Source organism: Cannabis sativa, chromosome 8 (assembly GCF_029168945.1).
Source record: "Cannabis sativa cultivar Pink pepper isolate KNU-18-1 chromosome 8, ASM2916894v1, whole genome shotgun sequence".
Classification (NCBI taxonomy): domain Eukaryota; kingdom Viridiplantae; phylum Streptophyta; class Magnoliopsida; order Rosales; family Cannabaceae; genus Cannabis; species Cannabis sativa.
Genome location: NC_083608.1, coordinates 39,605,708 through 39,628,741, shown reverse-complemented (window position 1 = coordinate 39,628,741; position 23,034 = coordinate 39,605,708). Strand labels below are relative to the sequence as shown.

The following is a 23,034-nucleotide window of genomic DNA, read 5'->3' as shown; positions in this document are numbered from 1 at the left end:
TTTAGACCTAGTATTTTTTGGATCATATTGAATCCATCCAATATTTTAGGTCCAGTATGTATTGGATTGGATTAGATTGGATCCATCCAATCCAAGAAAAAAAGAGTTTAATTTTAATGTTAATTTTCATATACACATATAAATTTTACATATAACAATATAAAATCTAATTACTCATCCAAACTAAATGAAAATACTAATTAGTTCAATTAGATATTGGATGTACTAGATTTTTGGACACCCCATCCACCATCCAATCTGATCTAATTAGATATTTAAAAATAATATCCAATCTGATCCGATCACAATTAGATATCCAATGTTTGGCGATCAGTTGTAATTAGATTGGTTGGTTCTCATTAGATTTGATCAATTTATGCACACCTCTAATCGCAGGTCCATCAGCTTAGTATACCCCAAGAGTAGGCTGATGCTCTCCAAATTAGGAATCATTAACTTAGGACACCAGAAAATAGAAAAAATGGCGATTAGAGTATACATAATAGCACGGTGGAAGTAGTTTTCACCATAAAAAATATGAAGCCTCATTAATGGTGATAAAACATGCGTTGCCATAATTAAATAGAGGATGAAAGTGCAATTAATGCAAGTAGTAGTTGGATAATCAAAATCTTAGGGGTAATCAAAAGCACCGCAGAGAGAGAGAGAGAGAGAGAGAGAGAGAGAGAGAGAGAGAGAGAGAGAGAGAGAGAGAGAGAGAGAGAGAGAGAGAGAGAGAGAGAGAGAGGAGGGGAAGCCATAGAGGTGGAGAAGAGACGAAGGGATGAGCCCTAAAAAATTTCAGAATTACCCTGAAAGAAGAAGCTTTACGAGGAAATTAATTTTGACAAGTGTTTGTTGTATGGAGATAAAGCAAAAATAAACACTACTATGATATGTTGTTTGCTTCTTATTTGTAATATATTGTTTATATAAGTTTTCTTTTATATTTCTTTAATGATATTTTTGTTAAAAAATGTAATTAAAAAAGGTAAAAAATTAAAATATATACTTCATAAAATATAAAAAGAAAATCTTTATAACTACTTTGTACAAAAAAATTTAAAATATTATCAATTTTGTCTACAGTTTACAAGATATGATTACAGAAAATCTTATCTTTAGTAAATTGTGACTAAAAGTAAAAAGTTGTGATTAAATATAAATCAACATTATTATGTTGTGACTAAAAAATTCGTAGCTAAATGTATTAGTGACAAAAATCACAATGTGTTGTGACTAAATATACTTTTAATTAGTCACAATACTTGTTGTAATTAAAAGTAAATTATTGAGAACTTGTATTTAAATATTGAGCATTGCTATAAGGCACCGGTGGTGCCTAGCACCTTCTCGACATGTCGCATTGCGATTGGCTAGCGATACTCTCTAAAAACTATTATATTAAATTATATGGGACTCGATACTTAGTTGGACCAATAGCGATATTGACACATAGGAGGGTGCTAAGCACCACTGGTGCCCTTTAGCATTTCTCTTAAATATTATGTTTTGGTCACAAGTAGTTTTTTTGTTATAACTAAAAGTTATATTTAGTCACAAAAAATTTTATGTTGTACCTGAAAGATGGTGGTCACTAAAAATAACCTGAAAATATAACTATCTATCTACTTGAAATATGCTAAAATGATTCACAAATTTTTCCAATATATGATATTTCACATAATAAAAACTATAGTTTGACTTTAGAGTTTTACAAACACAAACAAACTTTTACTTTGTCTAAAAGTAAAAGGGTTGAGATTATAAATTATATAATAAAAGTGAATAGTAAAAACAAATCTGTACCTGTCAAAAGAAAAAGAGAAGGAAACGAATTTAAGTCCCATCTGTGGAAAGAGGTTTGATTTTTGAATCCCAAGAGAACAAACTCTCATCATTTATCCCTCTCTTGTCCTTTCCTCTGTGGAAAATGACACATCAACCTAAATATTTCCCATTTAACATCCCATTTATACTATTATTTCACTCATTAATTATTATCATCATTTCACCTTCATGCATGCTGAGAGAACCTACAATTTTTATATATATATATATATGTGTGTGTACAGTAGCCATATTTTTATTCACTCCCTCGTCTCTCATCATCTTTCGCAGTACTGTTTTAGCTATATATATGTGAGAACCCTAAACCCTTTTCTTTTCTCATGGCTCAGCTGGTTAATAGTGAAAGAAACTTGCTTAACATGTTCTTGGTCACTGTTGATGATGGTTTGAGGTGTCAAAGCCTCAACATAGAAGAAGAACACAGCAGAAAGTACTGGTAGGGTTGTTGTGGTGCTATCTCTCCTGAGCTTGTTATTCTTATGTTTTTTTAATTTTTATTTTGAACTCTACGGTGGACGTTTGAGTTTTCTTGACCTTGCAAGTCCTTTGATACATAGGATGTGGTTAAGATTATTTATTATCGTCTAGAAAAATTTAATGTACAAAATACATACTATTAATCCGTAGAGGTAATTTCATTATATGCAATCCTCCTGAGCTTTGTAATATTTGTGTCTTAGGTAATCAGATTCGTTTCAAATGTATGTTGGTTAATTTCATTACAACTATTTTCATAAATATATATATATATATATATATATTTATATTGTCCTGTACGTGCTTTTCATACAAGAGTGGAAACACTATCAGTATCACAAATATTCTAACATATTTCTGGACTTTCTTTCTTCTTTTTTTTCCATTTTCTTTTCTTGGAATTAATATAGTTTTACTTTTGATTATACGAGTTTCTGAATTAAACTCCATATTTTCCACTTCTTCCCGACATAATACAAGTTCGAAGGTTTTCCACTTCTTTCATATGAAAAGGTTTAAAGAAGTTCACAAAGCATTAATCAAAAAAAAAAAAAAAAAGTTCATGAAGCAACACGCTAATAGCCTGTCTACACAAACAGTAACGCATAAGCAAAGAATCATGTAATAATATGCAATTAGATATTGGAATTTGTGTCAATGAATTATGAATAAACAGAGAAGTGGTTGAAGGTTGAAGGGTGCATCAAACCGCCCAGACCGCACAAACCTCCCGCATTACACCGCACCGTGCAAAAAAAAAGTTCATCAAACTTTTACAATATGGTTGTGGTTTGTATTTTTACCAAACAACGTGATACAGTACGGTTTGGAATTTAATAATTGTAGTTAACTACACCCACTATATATTATCTAAGTTACTAATTTTTATTATCAGTTTTGTTTTTTAAAATATATGATCAAATGTATGTAATATAATACATAATTGAGACAATTCATTATAACATGACGTTGACTTTTTTATTTTGCAATTTTAAAAAACTTATAAAATTAAATTTTAAATTTATCTTATAATATTTGATAATGATGATAGTATAAAGTGTTTAAACTGCACTACATCATACTGCACTGCATTTTCATAACGTAATTTTTACAGTTTTTAGATCTCGTGTTGCGACTAAAATTTAAAAAAATTACAAACACCCCACACCGCAACACCTAGCTTAAGCTCATGAAGAGTTTATCGTAGTTAACAAGATTGAGCTTTGCTCGTGTGAGAAGCGAGCCCAATGGAGTCAATGAAGGATACGTCGTTTGTTGAAAAAAGACTAAACTATCAATGCTAGAAAGGTGTATATTAGTTTTCTCTGTCAACTTAAATCAGAGATCAGATTGTAAGAATTCAACTCTAAAAACTAATCAATCGTTTCTCAACTTCTCTGTAGTGTTTGTTGGGTGTATGGTGATAAAACTAACACAAGAGACGGTAATTACACTGCCTCACTAGCAAAATTTATTAGTACAACTACAAAACATGCCTTTTAATTAAGCCTACGTACTACTTATACATTTCAATAATATGCACAAAAATAATTACATTCAATAATGCAGCAAACAGCTTTATGATATATCCCAACTTTTGAAAAAGAAAAGAAAAAGGATGGAACATCTTTATCCCGCTCCAATTTCAATCTCTATAGACTATAAGCTTATTCAGTCTCGTCCTTTAGGCTGCAAGAACAAGTACTTTAATGGTTCCCTGACTGTTAGCGGTGAGCATGGTGGGGCTATCTCTCTTCCAGCATACAGCACTAATGAAATAAGATGCGCCATCATCTTCAACATCATCCAAATCGGGCGAACCAAATCTATGCCAAGTCACAGGGTTCGAAATTTCCTACAAGTAATTTCAAGAAGTTTACTCAGTTTCTGGATACCAAGTGTAGATCAGTTGTATAAAATAGTTGCGCTTTTACCTTATGGTAGACGAACACTTCGTTTGTTTCACTGCCACAAGCAATGTACTCGCTATTTACTGAGAGACCAACAAAGTTCTTCTCATTTGTGTGACCTTTAAAAGTACGAATCTGTGATCATTCATATAAAATAATATTCAGAACAATTGAAAAGAAAAAGAAAAAATGAGAGGCTGAATTACTTCCACTTGAAACTTCAATCCTCCAATTTCCTAAATTTCCTCTTTCAACTTTTGCAATAATTCACATTAAAAATGGGAATTTTCTTTTTTCCCAATACAATTTTAGAAAATTCTACAATATCAGAATAGTTATAAATGCCCAGTCATATAACATAATCTTGAAGTTCTTTGCCTCATTCCCTAATTGAGAGAAGTGTTACTAGTCATTACTTGTTTATCATTTAGGAAATAGCTCTTACCGGCTTATTTTCCTTCACATCCCATAACTGTAATGTACTGTCTGTTGATGCAGAGGCAAGTTCAGTGTTTGACAAGAATTTCACATACGAAACAGTTTTCTTATGCCCACTGAACACATGAAGTGGCTGGCTAATATTTCTTAAATCGTAATAGTGGATCTGATGGTCTGCTGAACCAACCTGAAAATGACCAGAGTAACAACACAAGTCTCTTATTGTGTGAAGGACAAATATAATAAGAAAATGAGTGACTACTCTGGAGAAGGAAAACTACTATGACATGGCAATGTATAAAAGGCAGGCCTAGCATCCAATAAGGCTGATATGGAAGGTCCAACTGAGAAGTACTATGACATGCCAAAGTATAGTGCAGATTGATGATTTTCTATGTGGTACATTCATCTACCCAATCACAACCTTGAGGAGCTCAAAGGTGAGAACTGAGTTCTGAACCAAGTCTAAGGACAAAAGATAAAGCCATTTCTAAGGACAATCAGAAATTATAGTGACAGCCATGGCTAGAAAATTACTGGTTCTGCTTCTCTAAATGCAATAAGAGTAGGATATGGTGCATGAATTAATCATGATGAGAGTGGGGAAATTAAAAGGAAACAATTGCATGATGATTTTTTTTTACCCCTTCTCCAGTTTAACAATGAAAAAAATATACCGCAACATAATTGCTAGATCCAGGATTGTACTTGACACAGCATATGTTTGCCTTCATGTCAATGTTAATAACACTATCTTCCTGCTGAGTGCACCAAACCTTAACCTGTTGGTTATACATGGAAGAACGTCAGTCAGTCAGTTAGTTATATATGGAACAACGTCAGTCAGTCAGTTAGTTATATATGGAAGAAAGTCAGTCAGTTGGTCAATCTAAAATGATTCTGTAATTATTAGAAGTTCAAGATAAAAAATAAGCCTCAAATGATGTTTTACTCACATGCAGATGTTGTCTAACAGAGATGCAGATAATGCACACAAAACGCTAAAAGATCACAGAGACAAATAATTTTATATGATTACCTTACAATCATCACTACCAGATACAAGCCTCGATGGTTCTGTACGCGAAAAGTCAACACTCCATGCACGTTTCTCATGCTCTTCATATTCCATCACACTCTGCCATAGTTAAAATATATATATTTATATATACAAGTCTTAGAGATTTAAAAACCAATGGCAAGTATATAATTTATAAGATACTGATAACAAGATTATTGTAAGATTACAAAATTAATACCTGCCGAGTGTTTACATCCCAAACAGTTACTATGCCCTCATAATCACTACTGGCTATATGGTTCTTAACAAATTTGTTCCAACTCAAGCAACTAAGTTTTGAGCGTGTAGACATCTCAACAACAGGACAGTGTAGCTCAGCAGGTTCATTCACAACCTAGCAAAATAGCAGGATAAGCAATTATCAGCAACATTATTAAGAATACATGCAGTGAATGAGTAAATACCAAATGCATCTCCTCCAAAACAGTTTCATCAGTAATGACAGATGCCAAACAGCTAAATTAGACAGCATAGGTGCAAACTTGTTTTGGAGAAGCCTTACATACCATATGATGTTTTAGAACGGAGTAGTTTTTACTCATTGAAAAGTCTTATAAGACATGATTTACGATCACATTTTCTTAATGTATATTGTTTCATAATTATACATATTAAAATAAAATGAGTGAAGCCAGAACTAACACCAAGCAGAAGGGACTCAAATCAGATGGTAGGAAATAGAATCCGATCTCAGCTTGAGCCCCAGCAATTTTGGTACTGGAACTGGCTTGCTAGCTATTTAAGATTGATTTTAGTCAATGTGCCAAATATTCCAAAATGATGGCACTGAGTACATTTTTGTATTTTTTTTTTTTTTTTGGAACGAGATGGCTCTGAGAAAAATAATTTAAAATAAATGATATAAATTTGTTCAGTGTTTGAGCTATAGCAAATTAGCTTACTATATAATCAAATATAAGTGTTAACTCCTTACCAAAAATAATATTTAATTAAGCAAAATAATATTTCCCACTATATGCAGAGTATTTTTTTTTTTTTTTGATTTTATATGCAGAGTATTTTAATTACAAATAAAATAGACCAAACGCCTCAAGAGGACTAGGTTGAGTGGGCACACCCATTGTTTGCTCCCATTGAGGTTAGGACTTTAATTTCTCATGGGGACCTATAAAAAGTTTATAGACCAAAAGCACCTCAAAAAAAAGATCATACATACCGTGGAGAAATCAAAAACTTTTATGCGCCGTGACACACCAGCAGTGGCAAATAACTCATCATCACGATCAAATTCTATGCTGCAACAATATAATACATTTTATTTGCTTAAGAAAATAACTGAAGACAAAAGTAGGACCTACAATACTGAGCACACACAGCTTTACCAACTCCAGAATCCATATCTGTAATGAGATAGCTATGGTGAAAGATGAAAAACAATAGCCAAACAATACATCACCTTGATACTATATTGGCTGAATGAAAGAGATCCCCGTGCCGAAGTTCAGCAATAACTCTCAATCGGCTATTTAGAAACACCAAAAAGAATAGAAATCAACAATGGAGTAAGAAGCAATAGTGATGCTCATTCTATTTAGAAAGAAAATCAATATTAGCATCCATACCTATAGCGTGTAAATGTACTCAATACTGATTGAAAATTTGCAAGACCTGCATTGTAACCATCTCTGAGTATGGCATTTTTATCCCTTTCTTGTGAATTATTCAATCGGTTCGCCAATTGACGTCGCTTTTGCAGGTAACACTCTTGCAAGTCTTTAAACTGCAGCAAGTGTAGAGATGAGAAAAAAATCTAGCCACTTGAGCCTAGCTTGAGTGGTTGGGTGTGTGTTGTGTGAAAACAGTCTAGGTTCTACCCTGGCTGAGCTAATTTAACAAATGAAAGCTACTAACTGTTTCTTAATTAGAGAGAGAAAGAGAGAGAGAAAGAAAGAAAATCAAGGCATAAAGGAAAAATTAAATCAATGGTATAGTTAGTTTTGAGCCACATGATTCATTGTAATATTCATTGATGTGAACACTAAGCAGACACTTGTAATTAAACCCAATCAGCCCAGATACATATTTATTGTATAGAAAGTGAAGACACGTTTAAATGATATTTGTACAGCTCTACTTTGAAAAGAAACCAATAGTTAAAAATATATATATAAATCCCACTGTACCATTCTCACCACCGGCTATTTTCAAGTTTAAGGAAAAATATATTAATAAGTATCACGCACAATTACCAAGGACAAAACAAGCATGAAATCCCAGAATAAGGCGCTGTAAATTGACTAACCTGTGCATGGACTCGCTTTTTCCTAACTACAGCTAGCCCTGATGAATTAGCATACTGTGAATCTGATCCACTCACTGAATCTTTTCTCTGGAGTCCAGAGGAATTTATTTGACCCCATCCATCAGCTTTCTTAATTTGATGATTTCCAGAAGACATTACACCACGTAAATTAAAAGAACTGGACACAGGACCACTGGTATTCTGTTCAATCAAAGAAGGCCATGATTTTCTTGCACTTGAATCATCTCCAACTGCCCGGAGCTTTAGGGAATACCTATCTCTAGCACGATACAAATCCATCCTATGTCTTTCGACAGAGCTTATGTCGTCTTTAATAAACTGGAGATCAGTTTGCACCTGCAAAATATAAACAGAATTTGATTAATGTTAGAATTTGGGGATAAGATGAATGAGGTTCCATCTCAAAACTAATTGGCTATGGAAGGAGTAGCTCATTCATCATATATATCACAATTTATTTCCACACATTAGCAATGTGGGACTAACTCTTAATGATTAACTCATTTATTAATTATTCCAATTTATTCAACAGAAGCATAAACATTTTAGCAAATTCCAGTAAAACGAAAGCACAAATACTTGTTAGACAGAACTGTTGGTTTTCCATCTCTTGCAGCCTACTAACTAGATGAACTGTGCAGAATAAAGTGCCAACGTAACCATTACATTATAGCTTAGAAAAAGGCAAAAGTGGTTAAGAAGATGATTAGCAATAAATAGGCAGACACGGTTAACACAACATATAACATCAGCAACTACAAACCTCGTTGAGCTCATCCACTTTTTGCTTCCTTAAGACACTCAAAAAGTCGAGCAAAATTTGCATGTTTCTCTCAGCTTCCTCTTGTTCCATTTTCCTCTTTTTATCAGCTAGGAGTGCCAAGAGAACTTCAAGCTCCTTGATAGACACTTCACAACCCTGTCTAACCATCAAAACACTATGAAAATGAGAATCGACATTGACATGTTAGGCCATAATTAACAGCAAAATCACGAGTCGTCAATGCGACCGAGCACCTGTTGTAACGACTGACGAAAATGCTCCACGGGGGATGCTGTCTTCGATATTTGACTAGCACAAGTTTTCTTAAGTAGCTACAAAAATGAAAAAACAGTAACAAATAAGCTGTCGTTTCATTATCAAGCAAAGAAGTTCATTTTATGTTCCAAGAAACAGAAAGATTGATTTCAATTCAAAGAATTTAGGGCAGTCATCTCAATTCCATTTTTTTTAATCAAAATAAAACAAAGTTCAATTATAACAGTCCAGACGAAAATAGAAAAGCGTGGAAAAAAATTAAAAGGGCAAAAACTATGGCAGAATTGAACCTTGTCGAGCAAGAAATTGGGGAAGAGCTGCTTCGTGGTGAGGTATAGAGCGCAGCAAGGGCAATCATTCTTGTTACGAAGGTGAGTGATGATACACATGTAACAAAAGCTATGTCCACAAGCCGTAAGAAATGCGTCCTTAATCATCTGCATACAAATCGGACAAAGAAAATCCTTATCGAGTTCCGCCGGAACTCCAGCGGCGTTCCCGCCCGTCTCGGCTCGGGGATCCAGCGAAGCGGCGCCGGAGATCGACATGGAAGGAAGCTCCGACTTCACCGCCGGGACCAGCGCCCCAGTTGAACTCTCCTCCATCATTAGTCTAATTACGCTCTCTCCCTTCTGCTTCTCTGTCTAAAGTAGGATTGGAGGTGGAGCTTTAGTTCTCTCTCAAAATCAAACTCTGTTCTATTCTCTCTGCGAGTGTCTGGTGTTGAGGGAGGGACTGGTCCGAGAGAGAGAGAGAGAGTGTGGGACCCAGGCGAAGTGTTTATGAGGATGACAATAGTCCACGTTATGGGTTGGGTGGCTTCCTGGGTCGCTCAAGTGAGGCGGTTTGGGTCCATTCGTTTTTCTTTTTATAAGGCTTTTTCTTTTCTTCTAAACTCTCTAATCCACGAATAATTATCCACTTTTATAAATAAAATAAAAGAGTTAAATAATGTGATGGTTTAATAATGAGAAATGCAGTGGACATGAAAACACGATGAATCAAGAAGACAATAAAAGGTGTGGTCTTAGACTCTTCCACAATATTTCTCTCACTAATTAAAAAGATAATAAGGTCAAATTTTCTTTCTGAATTTATACTTTAAAAAAATGTTTCTTTTGTATTATATGAGAACACATTTTTGAGGGAATTTTGATTCGAAAATATAGTGGTGGTTTTACTTTCATTTTACATTTTTTCGTAGAGGAACGGTGTTATTTGAAAATTAAATAAATTAGAACAAATTATGAATGATGTTTCTAGTTGAGTCGCAGACTATGTCGTTCTCTTTAAGACTTTTTACAGCTTTGCTCGAAATGTGCAAAGCAGTCTATCAATCACGGCATCCCCTAAATAAAATAGTCATATACAAATCATTTTGCATCGAACGATACCAAAATATGTTTGCTTTGAGAAATCGTAAAGATTTTGAAAAAAAGAGAATTTTTGTTGTTGAAGAGATGTATTTTGTCGTTGATAGGATACTACATAAATAAATGTTAAGTCGATCAAATAAAAACGGTCAGAAGAACGTTACTTCGATCGTGGGTCATTAGCAGTTAAAATTAATCACGTTTACTACTTTTATATAAAAAAATATTTTATTTAATTAAATAATTTATTCTTACTCATGTGCGCGTGTGTGATGGTCTGGTGTGTGACACCTTATATACACTTTCAAGAAAGTGTTCCTATCTCATGTGGGACTTTAATCCACTATAACACACTCCACTGTAAAATTTTAACTAAATTTCTAAAAATCTCCCACTTGAACTTTTTTAAAAATATTTTCCCGAACAATGTCAGAAAACTATAAGACAGTGCTTAAACAAAGATATCTTTTGATTTGAATCTTTTCATAGTGAATACGATATTAGATTTTACTAAAGTGAATCGAAGTCTTGAACTCTATCTCTAGCATTGTACCACGCATCAATCTTTCAAGGGTGTGTTCAAAAAAAATTTGTGTGTTAATGGTCTATCCCAATATAGTGAGCACTCTAAGAATTTTGTCCCAAATTTCATAGGAAGCAACCCCACTTTTCCACATTCACATAGGTAAGTCTATTAAGAATACTCCCTTGGTACTCCACATCATATAGAGTATAGATCTTAGTTTTTATTAACTCATCTTCTTATCGTTTCAGGACTTTATGCTTCTCATATAAAAATGGCATCATCAACGCATATCATCTTATAACTTGTTATTACCCATTGAAATTTGTTTTTATTAACTCTTCAAAAATTTGCACCACGAATTACCACAAATCACACAATTGCAACACAACCATCTCTAATATTATATGCCCACCATCCATAATTATTCAAAACCAAAGGATCAAAAATATTTTTACAATCTTCAACTTGAAATTTGCAAGAGGTGCAAACTTGATGAGCACTGGGGGCAGAGGAAAAAAGTAGTACAAAAATCCCATGGAGAGAGCAAGAATATATCAGCTTCTTATTCTTAAGCAACTTTTTTTAACATAACTAATCTCAATAATCAGTAAATGTATGTCCAGGGATCAAATCCTTCATACCATGCACAATAATTAGATCACTAAAAGTGAAGAAAAGAAAAAACAAATTATAGTACCTTTTCAACTACAAGAACGTATATCTCTGTAGTAAACAACAACCACTATACAGATTGGTTGCAAAGGGTTGAAAATTAGGCTCATTTGCTCATGCAAAAATAGAGTGCTCAACCCATAATGTAATCCTTTAGGCTTTTCTAGACTCTTTAAATAATGTTGAATTGTAGACTAAGCCTAATTAATGCCCTAACTACGTAAAAACCTTCAGTGTTCTTATTTTTTGTTTTAATTACATTGTCTTTGGCTCATATATTTAAATTATTAGTTTTTGAACATCTCGATAAACTATTTGGTGATTTTATTGAAAGCTGAAGGAAGCAGTGATACCATCAACGATTACATGTTGTAATTATGGTACTCACTTGAACTGAATCTAGTCTTCATTATCACGACACTCTAATGGATGATGTGGACCCTAACACCAAAACAGGGCTCAATGAAGATCCCACTGAGGCGACAAGTCATCTAAAAGGAAATATGAACACAATAAGCGAGGTCTTCACGATGATCCCAACGATGAAAGAGAAGAAGAAAATGAATTTAAGGATCGTGATCCTACAGATCCAGAATATAACAATGTCAGTAAGGGAAGTGAGCGCTATGAGCCAAATCTTGAAGTCGTTGAGATGGCTAAAAAACTGGAAGTAGTTGAACAAAAGTTGGCAGCACAAGAAGAGTTTCACCATTGGCTAATTCAGGTTCCTTCAAATTCTAGTCCAATTCTTCTTTCATCAACATGCGAAAAGTAACTCCTTCTGGAACAGGGTACTTAGCACAAATCTCGTTGAAAATGGCTACGTACTTGACCATGAATTCAAAATCTAGAATAGGAGAAGCCTTTTCAGTAACGAATTTGGTTCTAACCTTAGGGGATCTTGAAGTCATTGTTAAGACGAAAGAAATCAAAGAACTAGAAGAAAGAAAGGAATTTTAAGGCATAAAGGAAAAAATTCAGAGAAAGCAAATCAAACCAAGGATTTAGAAAAAATGAGAGAAGTTATTTAAAGTTTTTTTTAAGCTCTCCTTATATAAATATATTTTTTAAATTTAAAACAAGGGTAAAAACAGAATAATTAGGAAATTAGAAAAGGCGGGGACAATTCTCAAAATTTTAAACTGATTATCCATTAAATCAATCATTGCGCATTAATGACACATGATAATATTTTTTGGAAATTGATTCCACGACATAAGAATTCGAACTGAAATAGTCACAAGCTCAGATTCCGTATAACCAAGGGGCAATTGTAAGGGAGAAAAATAACCTTAGGGGTAAAAACCTAATTTCGAAGTGTTTAAATAAAGAAAGAGATGATATTGTGATGTGGTAGATATGTAAAGAAATTGATTGTTTCATTTAAAGGGGAGCAGAATGCAGAATGCAAAAGGAAAAGAGAAGCAGAGTTCAAAGAAGAAAGGATCTGAAGCAAAACTCGGGAAAGGAAAGAACAAAACCTTAAGGAGCTATGAAAGCGAGAAGAGGAAAGCGCGTAAAGGAGCAAAAGAGAAGACCCCCTCATTCGAAAAGGAAAGCTAACCATCATTCACGCATATAAATAGAAGACCCCCTCATTCGAAAAAGGGACAAATTCTTACTCACACTAAACTAGTCGAAACTCTGTCGGAATACATCCTCAAGAACACTTCGAGTATGGGAAGCAGACGACCCAAACAAAATTGAGTGAATTGATAGGAAAATTGTGTAAACTGACAGAGATATTATTTTGATTAGACCGAACCTGGTGTAAAAAATTCAAAATCATAATACAATTTGTTGTTGAGCCAATTTTCGGCATCAACATAGAAGTATAAGATAAATATAAGTTTTGACTTATTTTTACTGTTTGGATAACTATTATATGAAGATTTTTTTTTAATAACAAGTACTTTTCAAAGTGTTTGTATATCATTAAAAATAAATTTAGTAAATTAAGAATTATGTAAATTATTTTAATTTTAAAAATAACTTCTTAAAAGTCTTTTTGAGATAAGCTATAAATCCTAGCGTCTTCTAAAAAGATTTTTAAATTGGGGTTTTTACACCACATACTGAAATTTTTAATTTTTTAATTTTTTTATTGTGGGGTGGATTTTTTTCAAAAATATTATGTAAGTTTTATAGTGTGTACTGTGTTAAGTTTTTACGGTTGTTCTACCACGGTTGTTTTAATTATTCTGTGTTTTGTTGTTTTATGGTTGTTTTATAAAATGAGTATTTTTGTAAAAAATTCTATATAATATTAAAATTGTAAACTTTTTTTGAAAATTTAGTATTTTTATAAAAACTTTTAAATTTAATAAAAAAACTTTTTATTCTTTTATCCAAACACATTTAAAAAGATTTTTATAATTCTAAAAGGCTAAAAAAGAGTTTGTAGCCAATAATGTGAGCAGCATGTCCTATAAATAACACATGAACTTGCTGTTTAAGTGAAGCCCAAACCCACCTAGAATTGTTTTAAGTTTTAACTAGTGTTGGCAGAAATATCACATGTAAGTGAGATGGGTTTGATACGTAGAAGCCCAATTGTCAAATGTATCAACTAATAGAATTACTTACAAAAATAAAAATTTACAAAAATACTGTCACACGGAAATCTTTTCAAAAATACTGTATTTTTATAAAATAACATTGGAATACAAAACAAAACAACTAAAAACAATAATGGAACAACTAAAAAACAACAGTAAAACAACAATGAAAACTTAACACAGTACACAGTATAAAACTTATACACTATTTTTGAAAAAAATTCTGCGCCACAGTATAAAAATTAAAAAATTAAAAATGTCGGTACGTGGTATAATTATCCTCAAATATGCTCTAGCTGCACTTTTATTTTGACACTTCTGCCCAATAGTGTCTCACCCGTTTGAGAATTGAGACAGCGTGTTCTAGTTCTACTACCACCGTTCTATCTTCACAATTCACATAATCAAGTTTGATTCAATAATGAAAAAACTTTGTTAAATTTATCATATGAAATAATAAATGTAATACTACTTTTATTGTAATTGTGATCCAATGAAAAATAACAAATTAAGATGTAAATTGATGCGCTCTCAAAAAAAAAAAAAAGATGTAAATTGATGAAATAAATAAATTAAATATACTCTAAAAATATAATTATAATATTATAATTAGAAAAATATATTAAATTCGCTCATTAATATTAAATGGTAATATTATAAATAAAAAAGGTACATTAATTGTATGTTAAATTTGACATAATACTCAAATTTTGCCAAATTTTTAACGTTTATCAAATTTGGTATAACCTCTAACAAATTATTAGAGAAATATTTTTTTACAAAATATCAACTTGTAGCATTACATCACTTATTGGATACTCTTTTAAAGATGCTCTAACTATTCAAATTTCTCATAATCTTGTAGTTACATGTACTTCTAGGTTTATAAAGACATATAATTATGAGTGTGATAAAATATTTCAACATTATTTTTATATGATAAAATACTTGAGAAATTTACAAAAATACCGTAAAATGAGGGAACTTTACAAAAATACTGTGACACAAAGTTCTTTTTACATTTTTACTATACCAACTTTTAAAAAATACTGTGTTTAAAGTTTAAAAATTACAAAAATACTGTGTTTCAGTCAAATAAAAAAACCATAACTCAAAAACAACCCTAAAGCAACTTAACAAACAAATAAAAAATAATTATAAAACAACAAAAATATAACTACACAACAATAGAAAAATAACAAAACATTGATCTAATTGCAATAAGCAAAATATTATAAACTCTTCAATATATATTTGTATTACGATTTTTTTTCTTTTTACTTAGTTTTGACAACATGATTGATCTTTTTGTTATATTACATTTTTTTTTTCACGAAATTTGTCCTTACAATTTTATTCTTTCAACTTTTTTTTTTAGTTAGTGATAGTTAAAAAAAAAATTATAAACTGAAAAACAACTAAAAACACATGAAAATAACAAAATAAATACACATATATACAACAAAAATATTATTTGGAATAAACTGAAAATATATACAATAAAAAAATATACATATATGAAATGATGTGGCACATATACGTGGGCCCCATGAATTTCATTAGAAAATGATTTGATAAAATTTGAGTTTGATTAGAGTTAATTACTTTCAAAATATATTTTATATATTATGTCGGAACATTTTTAAAGTTGTCATGAAATTAAGGTATAAATATATATATTTTATATATAGATGTGATTATATATAGGTGTAATTTTTATTTTTAAATATACATATAATAAAATTAATTTTTTTTATAAAATATCTACATAATTTTTTTTTTTATAAATATAAAATAATATTATAAAATTAATAAAAAAAATATTTTGTTAAGTAATTAAGATATTCTATTAAAATTAACGTAGAAAGCAAAAATAACGTTAAATTAAAAATTTTATTACATAGCCACATTTCATATAGATTAAATATAATGATGATGTGAGTGCATCTATTTTTGAACCATGTATATACATATACATAAAACCCAATTATATATATGGGAGAATTATGTAGTGCACCTACATAGATTCTATTTTTGGGTAAGAGAATTTTATGGTGCAACTAAAAAAAAATTACATTAATATTTTAATTAGTGATATTTTTTTTCTTAAAGTATAAATATATAAAGTTAAATTATATTTTTGGTATAAGAAATTGTTCAAAATTTATAAAAAAAATTATATAGCATTATAATTGTGCATCTTCAGTTGCACTCTCTTCATTTTCTCAAAAATAATTTATTAAATGATTAAAAATTTATAGTTGTCTACAAATATTTATTTAATTTGCTAAAATTAGTTAAAATTTTATACATATGTTTTTTTGCAAGAACTTTTGATTTATACCAATCACTTCTACATTATTAAAAAACTATATAAAATATAACGAAATACAATTAAGGAAACCATTAATAATATTACTATATATATTCTAATTAGTTAATGAAATTTTAAATAATTTAATCTTGAGTTTTTATTATCTTGAAATAATATTACAAGACACTTTTCTCAAAAATATAAATATATATATAACAAAATGATATTATTATAAAAAAAAAATACTATTTTTATATAGCTAAAAAAATACTATTTTTATATAGCTAAAAAAAATACTAATTGATAATAATAATTTTTTTACTATTTTATATTAGATAATAAAAATTTAAATAATTTAATCTAGAATTTTTATTAACTTGCTTGAAATAATATTATAACACACTTTTCCCAAATATATATAGAACAAAATGATATTATTAAAAAAAATTATAACTAAAAAAATACTAATTGATAATAAATAAAAAATTGAGCTCAGTCTTCTTTTTATATAAAAAAAAAAATTATATGAAAAAACTATAATTATAGATTAGTAAAAGAAATAAAAATGTATATTTATATGTATTATAATATATATATATATATTTTTAGATAGTATACATTATAATATTGTATATATGAAAAATGAAGTTCTTTAAATTATAGTTTTCTCTTATGATTGAATAATATAAGGTTCATAAAAAAAAAATAATATAAAGATTTAATGGTAATTAACAAAAAAATTTAAGGCTATGTTTGTAATTCAAAATAGAAATTTAGAAAGCATTATATCAAATCCATTTGGAGAGTTCTATTTGCACCCCATAAACTTATAAATACACCCCATTATTAAAAAAATATAAACTTAAATAATTTTTAAAAAGTATTCTTAATATTTTTTTAAATGTTTTTCTTCACATTATTTTATGTTAATTTCAATACTTATTTTGATTTCATTTTCATAATTTTTTCTAACTCATATATTTTTTTTTATTTTTTTCTAAGAAAATTTCATATAATTTTTTATTTTAATTTTTTTTTTCCATAATATTTAAAATATAATTTAATTTTGTTTGATAGTTATATTTTTTAAGAATATGAATTGGAAGAAAAAAGTTTAAAAAATTTAGTATAATTAAAGATATTAATTTTAAATCAAATAAAAATTATTAAAATGGGGTGTCTTTAGAAAATTTTGGGGTGTAAATAAAATTTTCCATCCATTTTTTATGTGTTAATTCCAAAAATGAATAAAATTGTGCACTCGTAATAAGTTTATCGTATTCGTTTGATTTCTCCACCAAAAAAGAGAATAGGAATAAAATATCATATCATTTTGTAATACGAGGCCCAAATAAAGACTAATTAACAAAGAGTTAATGGAAAAAAACTGTTTCTAAGATCATTGAAAAAAGTGTTTTAATGTCATTTTCCCATTAATTTGATATATGACCACTAACAACAAATATATTAAAAAAACACAGAAAATTTAATAATTATAAATTGAATCAATTTGAAAATGTCAAGATCTTAGATCCACATAGAAGGTGGCTGGACCAGGAATAGAATTGGTCTCCCTCGATTCCTCTTTTACAGCACCTGCCACGTCATTATTTAAAAAATAAAATAAGTCGAATTAAAATCCAAATGGCAGTGGATGGGGCCCACGACAATAGATGGACCGATAATGACGTGGCAATGTAGGCTTTGCGTAGAAAACCCGGAGGTATAGGCGCAGCTTTCAAAATGAAGTTTCCGTTTAAAAAAATAGGCGCGTTTGACTTGTAGAGGCAAGTGAAGTCACGCGTCTAATGGAAAGTGGTTCATATATGAAATGAAAGTAGTCAAGAAATAATGGCAATTTTTGGGTGGGATTTTACAGATATTCCTCAAAAGGAGAATTTTTTTTTAATATTTTATTTATTTTCCTTTTAAAAAGCAAAATAATAATTAAAAAAATTAATTATGGTAAAGTAAGATTCAAATATTTGAAATGAAAGAATTGCATGTGCTTTTCATCTCATTTTTCTTTCGTGTTTCCTGGCAACGTTTAGCTTCTAGAGATACAAAAGTAGGAAGAAAATAAAAAAAATAACTAGACGGGGTCAATGTATTATTGGGTGGGCAGTAACAAAAAATTTCATTTTAACTTTCATATCATCATTTCAGGCTAAGGTACGTAAATTTATATTTTGATATTTATATTTTTAATTTTTATTTTGATTACATGTATTTTTAATTGTATTTCTTTTAAAAAAAAAGTGCAAAACTTTTTTAATATAACGGAATCACATATTATATAAATATTTATTCTTAAAGCTGAGCATAAAATTCAAAAAATCAAAATATTCGTTCAAAGCAACTTATTAAAATTGCCGAAACCAAAATTGCTAAAACCGAAAAATTAGAAAAACCACCAACAATTTAAATCGCCATTAGATGGTCGTTTTTCTTCAGTAACAAACCAACCAAATAAACTGAAATCTACAGCTATTTTATATACATATTTACTTTTTGTATAATATATTTCATCAATTTAAAATTAGGCTAACCATGATTTTTCCCCCCGAACTTTGATGTGTACCAAATCATGCCCCTGAATTTTTTTTGCCGTTAAAAATTCCTCCTGAACTATTAAGATTGTTATATATAAGGACTTTTGTTTAATTTTAGTAAAAAAATTCTAACATGGATGAAAGTTTATGGGGCATGATTTAGTACATATTAAAGTTTCAGGGACATGAATTGGTAGATATCAAAGTCTGAGGAGCATGGTTTAGTATATAAACAATCACTAAAACAGTAAAATTGAATGAAATTAGACAAAAGTCCTTAAATCTAACAATCTTAATAGTTCGGGAAAAAATTTTAACGGCAAAAAAAGTTCAAGGAACATGATTTAGTACATGTCAAAGTTCGGACGGAAAAAAATCCTAATTAGCCTTAAAATTGTACATGTTTTGTTTGTACTACAAATTAAATATATTACTATTTTAATATTATTAAAGAAATATACTATTCTCTCTCCAATCAATTCTCTCTAATCTAATATAAATTAATTATATACTATTACTATTCTCTTTGTCATTTTTTGTTCTCTATCTTAATCTCACAACTCACAATAAATCAAAATAATATCTTATTTCTTCAAAAATTTCAAATATCACCCATTCTCACATCTTCATTCTCCTCCATGACTCAATGTTAGTAAATATTTTTCTCTCAATATTCATCATAAGTCAAATTCATCTCTCATACATTTTCTTTATTTTTGCGAAATATAAAATAGAGGAGATTCAAGAGAAGAAATTGACAACAAATAAGAAAACTCTTATTTTATAGATTCAACAAAAAAAAAAAAAAATACAAAGTTCGGTTTTAGGCAATTTGAACTGATCGAACCGCGGTTTACAACGGTCGGTTCTAAGGAAGTTTCTGGATTCGTAGGTCAGTTTTCGAATTGCACCAATCTAGACCGAAAACCAAAATTTGGATTTTTATATGAAAAAATCTGACCAAACCGACCGATGTTCAGCCCAACTTTCTCTATTTTATTGTTTTAAAAAAACATTAATAGAAAAATATTTTGGAGTGAGTTTTTTTTAAAAAAAATAATAATAAAAATATTATCTTTAGTAAAAAAACAATAATAGAAATATATTTTTCGAATAGGAGCAGTTAGTTTTAAAAAAAATAACAATAAAAAGATATTTTTTAAATAATGTCCAATGAGTTTAAATTTAAATTGCAATGTTTAAAAAAAGAACAAATTTGTAACCACATTTTTTTTTTGAGAAGATTAGAAATTTGTATTGCTTCAAACTTTTTAATCTATACAAATAACTAACACTTTCTTTTTGAAAGCCTGCATACGAAACTTACACACATTAATTATAATTGTTCAAACCATTCTATATCTATTCTCCTCATCTTTTTTGGCCAAATCGATGAGATTCTCATCTTCACTTTCTGTTGAATTCGTTAGTGACTGACTATGGTGTACTCAATTTCTGGTGCCATAGAACTTCATTTCGACTTTTCCATATATGGTAGATTCACTAAATTGTAGCAACAATGGTCGTGGCACAGACCTGCTGCTGAAATCTGGTGTGTCTTGCTCGTTTGAGCGTTCTCAAGAGCTGAAGTAGAGGGGTTGTTGCTGTGATTCTGCATCCAAGCCAGTTGACAGTAGCTTCAAGATATTTTCTACTGAAATGGTATTCAAAGAATAAGTGCAAATTGCTTTCATATCCTTGCTCACAAATCAAGCATCTCTTATCTGTGGCAATGCTAATTAAAGCAATCTATCCTTTATTTGTAGTCGATTAAGTACAACAAGCCAAATAAAGAAACGATGTTTAAGATTAAAAAATCCCCAAAATAGCAGCTTTGATATTCATATTTCAAGACAACCAACGAGTATCCTTGCTGCATTGTGTACCTATGTTGGAGAAATTGTTGCATATCGATATGATGTTTTAATCTCTTTAACATGCACAATTTGTAGCCAGTACCAGCTGCTTTGGGTGGAACTCCTATAGTCCCACCAATTGCTTCCTTTTATGTATACATTATGCACCCATTTGACCCACAAGTTGTCCTGCTTTGTGGCTACTGCCCAAACATATTTACGAAGGGCAACCTTGTGACACTGTTTTAGCAAAATCATGATTTTTCCCAAATAGGAATGTATTGCTATTAAAACTAGATTGATGAGTGTTGTTCTTCCAGCAAAGAAAATATGTTGTGAGCTCCAAATTCAAATAATGAGAACCATCTTTTTAATTAAACTCGAACATTCAGCTTGTGAAAGTTTCCTTGAGCAAATAGGCACCCCAAGGTACCGAAATAGAAGTTGACTTCTTGCAAAGCCAGAGGAGTCTAACACACATTACACCTCCGATTGGTTCATTCCTGAGCAGTATATGAAAGACTTCTCAATACTTTGTTTTAAGCTAGAAGTTTCTAGAATAATTTAAGCCATTGAAGTAGTCAATAAATTGACTTGTAATCTCCATGGAAAAAAAGCAACACGTCATCCGCAAAACATAAATGGTTGAGCTTGAGTTCCTTTCATCTTCCATGAAACTTGAAATCTTTTTTCCTTCCTACTTTATCCATAATCCTTGATAAGTATTCCATATCAAGAATAAAGATAAGCGAGGACATTGGATCTCCTTGGCACAGTCCCTTTTTTACTTCAAAAAAGCCATGGAGTTCACCATTAATCATTAGACTGAACTTGGGAGTCTTGACGCAAATCATAACAAGTTGGATGAATTCTTGTGGAAACTCAAACACTTGGAGAACTTCTTCAATAAAATCCCATTTGACAGTGGCGTACACCTTCTTTATGTCTAATTTGATCATGCAATTAGGGCTAGAGCTTGCTCTTCTATAATACCTTACAAGATCTTGGCAAACCAGTATATTGTAAGCAATGTAACGTCCTTGAACAAAGCCACTCTGATTTTGTGATATCAAATCTATTAAAACAGATCTCAATTTAGAATAAATAAGCTTTGTTGCAATTTTATAAATAACATTACAACATGCTATTGGACGGTACTCACTTACATTAGCTGGACATTTGGTCTTAGGCACCAAGGTAAGGACTGGTGTGCTCAATTCTTTTAAAAGCTTCCCTATTTGTAGAAAATCAATCACTGCCTCGCTCACTTCCTTCCCAACTAGATCCCAATTGTCTTGGAAGAAATAGCTTCTATATCCATTCGGACCAGGAGCTTTAATTCTAGGAATTTGAAAAACCATTTTCTTCACATCTGCGTGTGTAAAAGCAGCCATTAAAATTTGCCTATGTTGGCTTGTAACAGTCAGCCCCTGCTTAATAATACTAGATTTCACAGCTCTTCTTCTCTCCATTTTAGAATTTAAAAAATCCCTGTAAAACTTGAGGAAAGATTTACTAACCTCCTCTGGTTTCTTAGTTCATTCGCCATCCATATCCATAATAGAATATATTCCATCAATTATTTTTCTAGCACGAATTGAAGAATGAAAAATGGCAGTGCTATCATCTCTATCTTTGAGCCATGTTACTTTGGCTTTTTGATGAAGAAAAGATAGCATTGCCTTATGAATGACTTGATAATTCTTCATAGCTCTTGCCTCTTTTTCAATTAATTCATCCTGTAGGGGAGAATCTTGCAATTGTTTTTGACACTCAATCATCTCTTGAAAGGCTTTAGCATCACGTTGTTGAATGCCTTAGAAACCGATTTTGTTTATGTCCTAAAGAATTCTTTTCAACCTTTTTAATTTTTGTACAAGAGAATATATTAATGTCCCCCCAATTGGCGTCTTCCAACTAAGCTTAATCTTTTCTTGAAAATCTGGGGCCTTACTCCACATTCGAAAGTACTTGAATGGGGTTCTTCCCATTCTAATCTCAGGGTGCACCATTAAAACTCCCGAACTATGATCAAAATTCCCTCCCGGCAAGAAAATCACTTATGCCAAACTAAACTTTTGAAGCCATAACTGGTTCCCCATA

The 23,034-nt window shown here is 30.6% G+C and overlaps 1 protein-coding gene across 2 annotated transcripts; it reads right to left on the bottom strand.

Annotated features, from left to right (window-relative positions):
• Positions 1 to 3,758: 3,758 nt before the first annotated feature.
• Positions 3,759 to 10,116, bottom strand: LOC115699438 (E3 ubiquitin-protein ligase COP1). 2 transcript variants are annotated; one of them, XM_030626851.2, is made up of 13 exons: positions 9,371 to 10,116; positions 9,059 to 9,136; positions 8,805 to 8,960; positions 8,021 to 8,377; positions 7,341 to 7,498; positions 7,175 to 7,240; positions 6,935 to 7,013; positions 5,936 to 6,091; positions 5,716 to 5,814; positions 5,354 to 5,458; positions 4,684 to 4,863; positions 4,263 to 4,373; positions 3,759 to 4,183 (listed from the first exon to the last, which is right to left on the bottom strand). In XM_030626851.2, exons 1-13 carry the CDS (start codon positions 9,686 to 9,688, stop codon positions 4,013 to 4,015), a joined length of 2,034 nt encoding a protein of 677 aa, XP_030482711.1. In that variant the 5' UTR covers positions 9,689 to 10,116; the 3' UTR covers positions 3,759 to 4,012. The 2 variants fall into 2 exon arrangements, with proteins under 2 accessions (XP_030482711.1, XP_060958912.1); XM_061102929.1 differs by having other exon boundaries at positions 8,805 to 8,964; positions 9,371 to 9,973.
• Between the last annotated feature and the right edge of the window lie 12,918 nt (positions 10,117 to 23,034).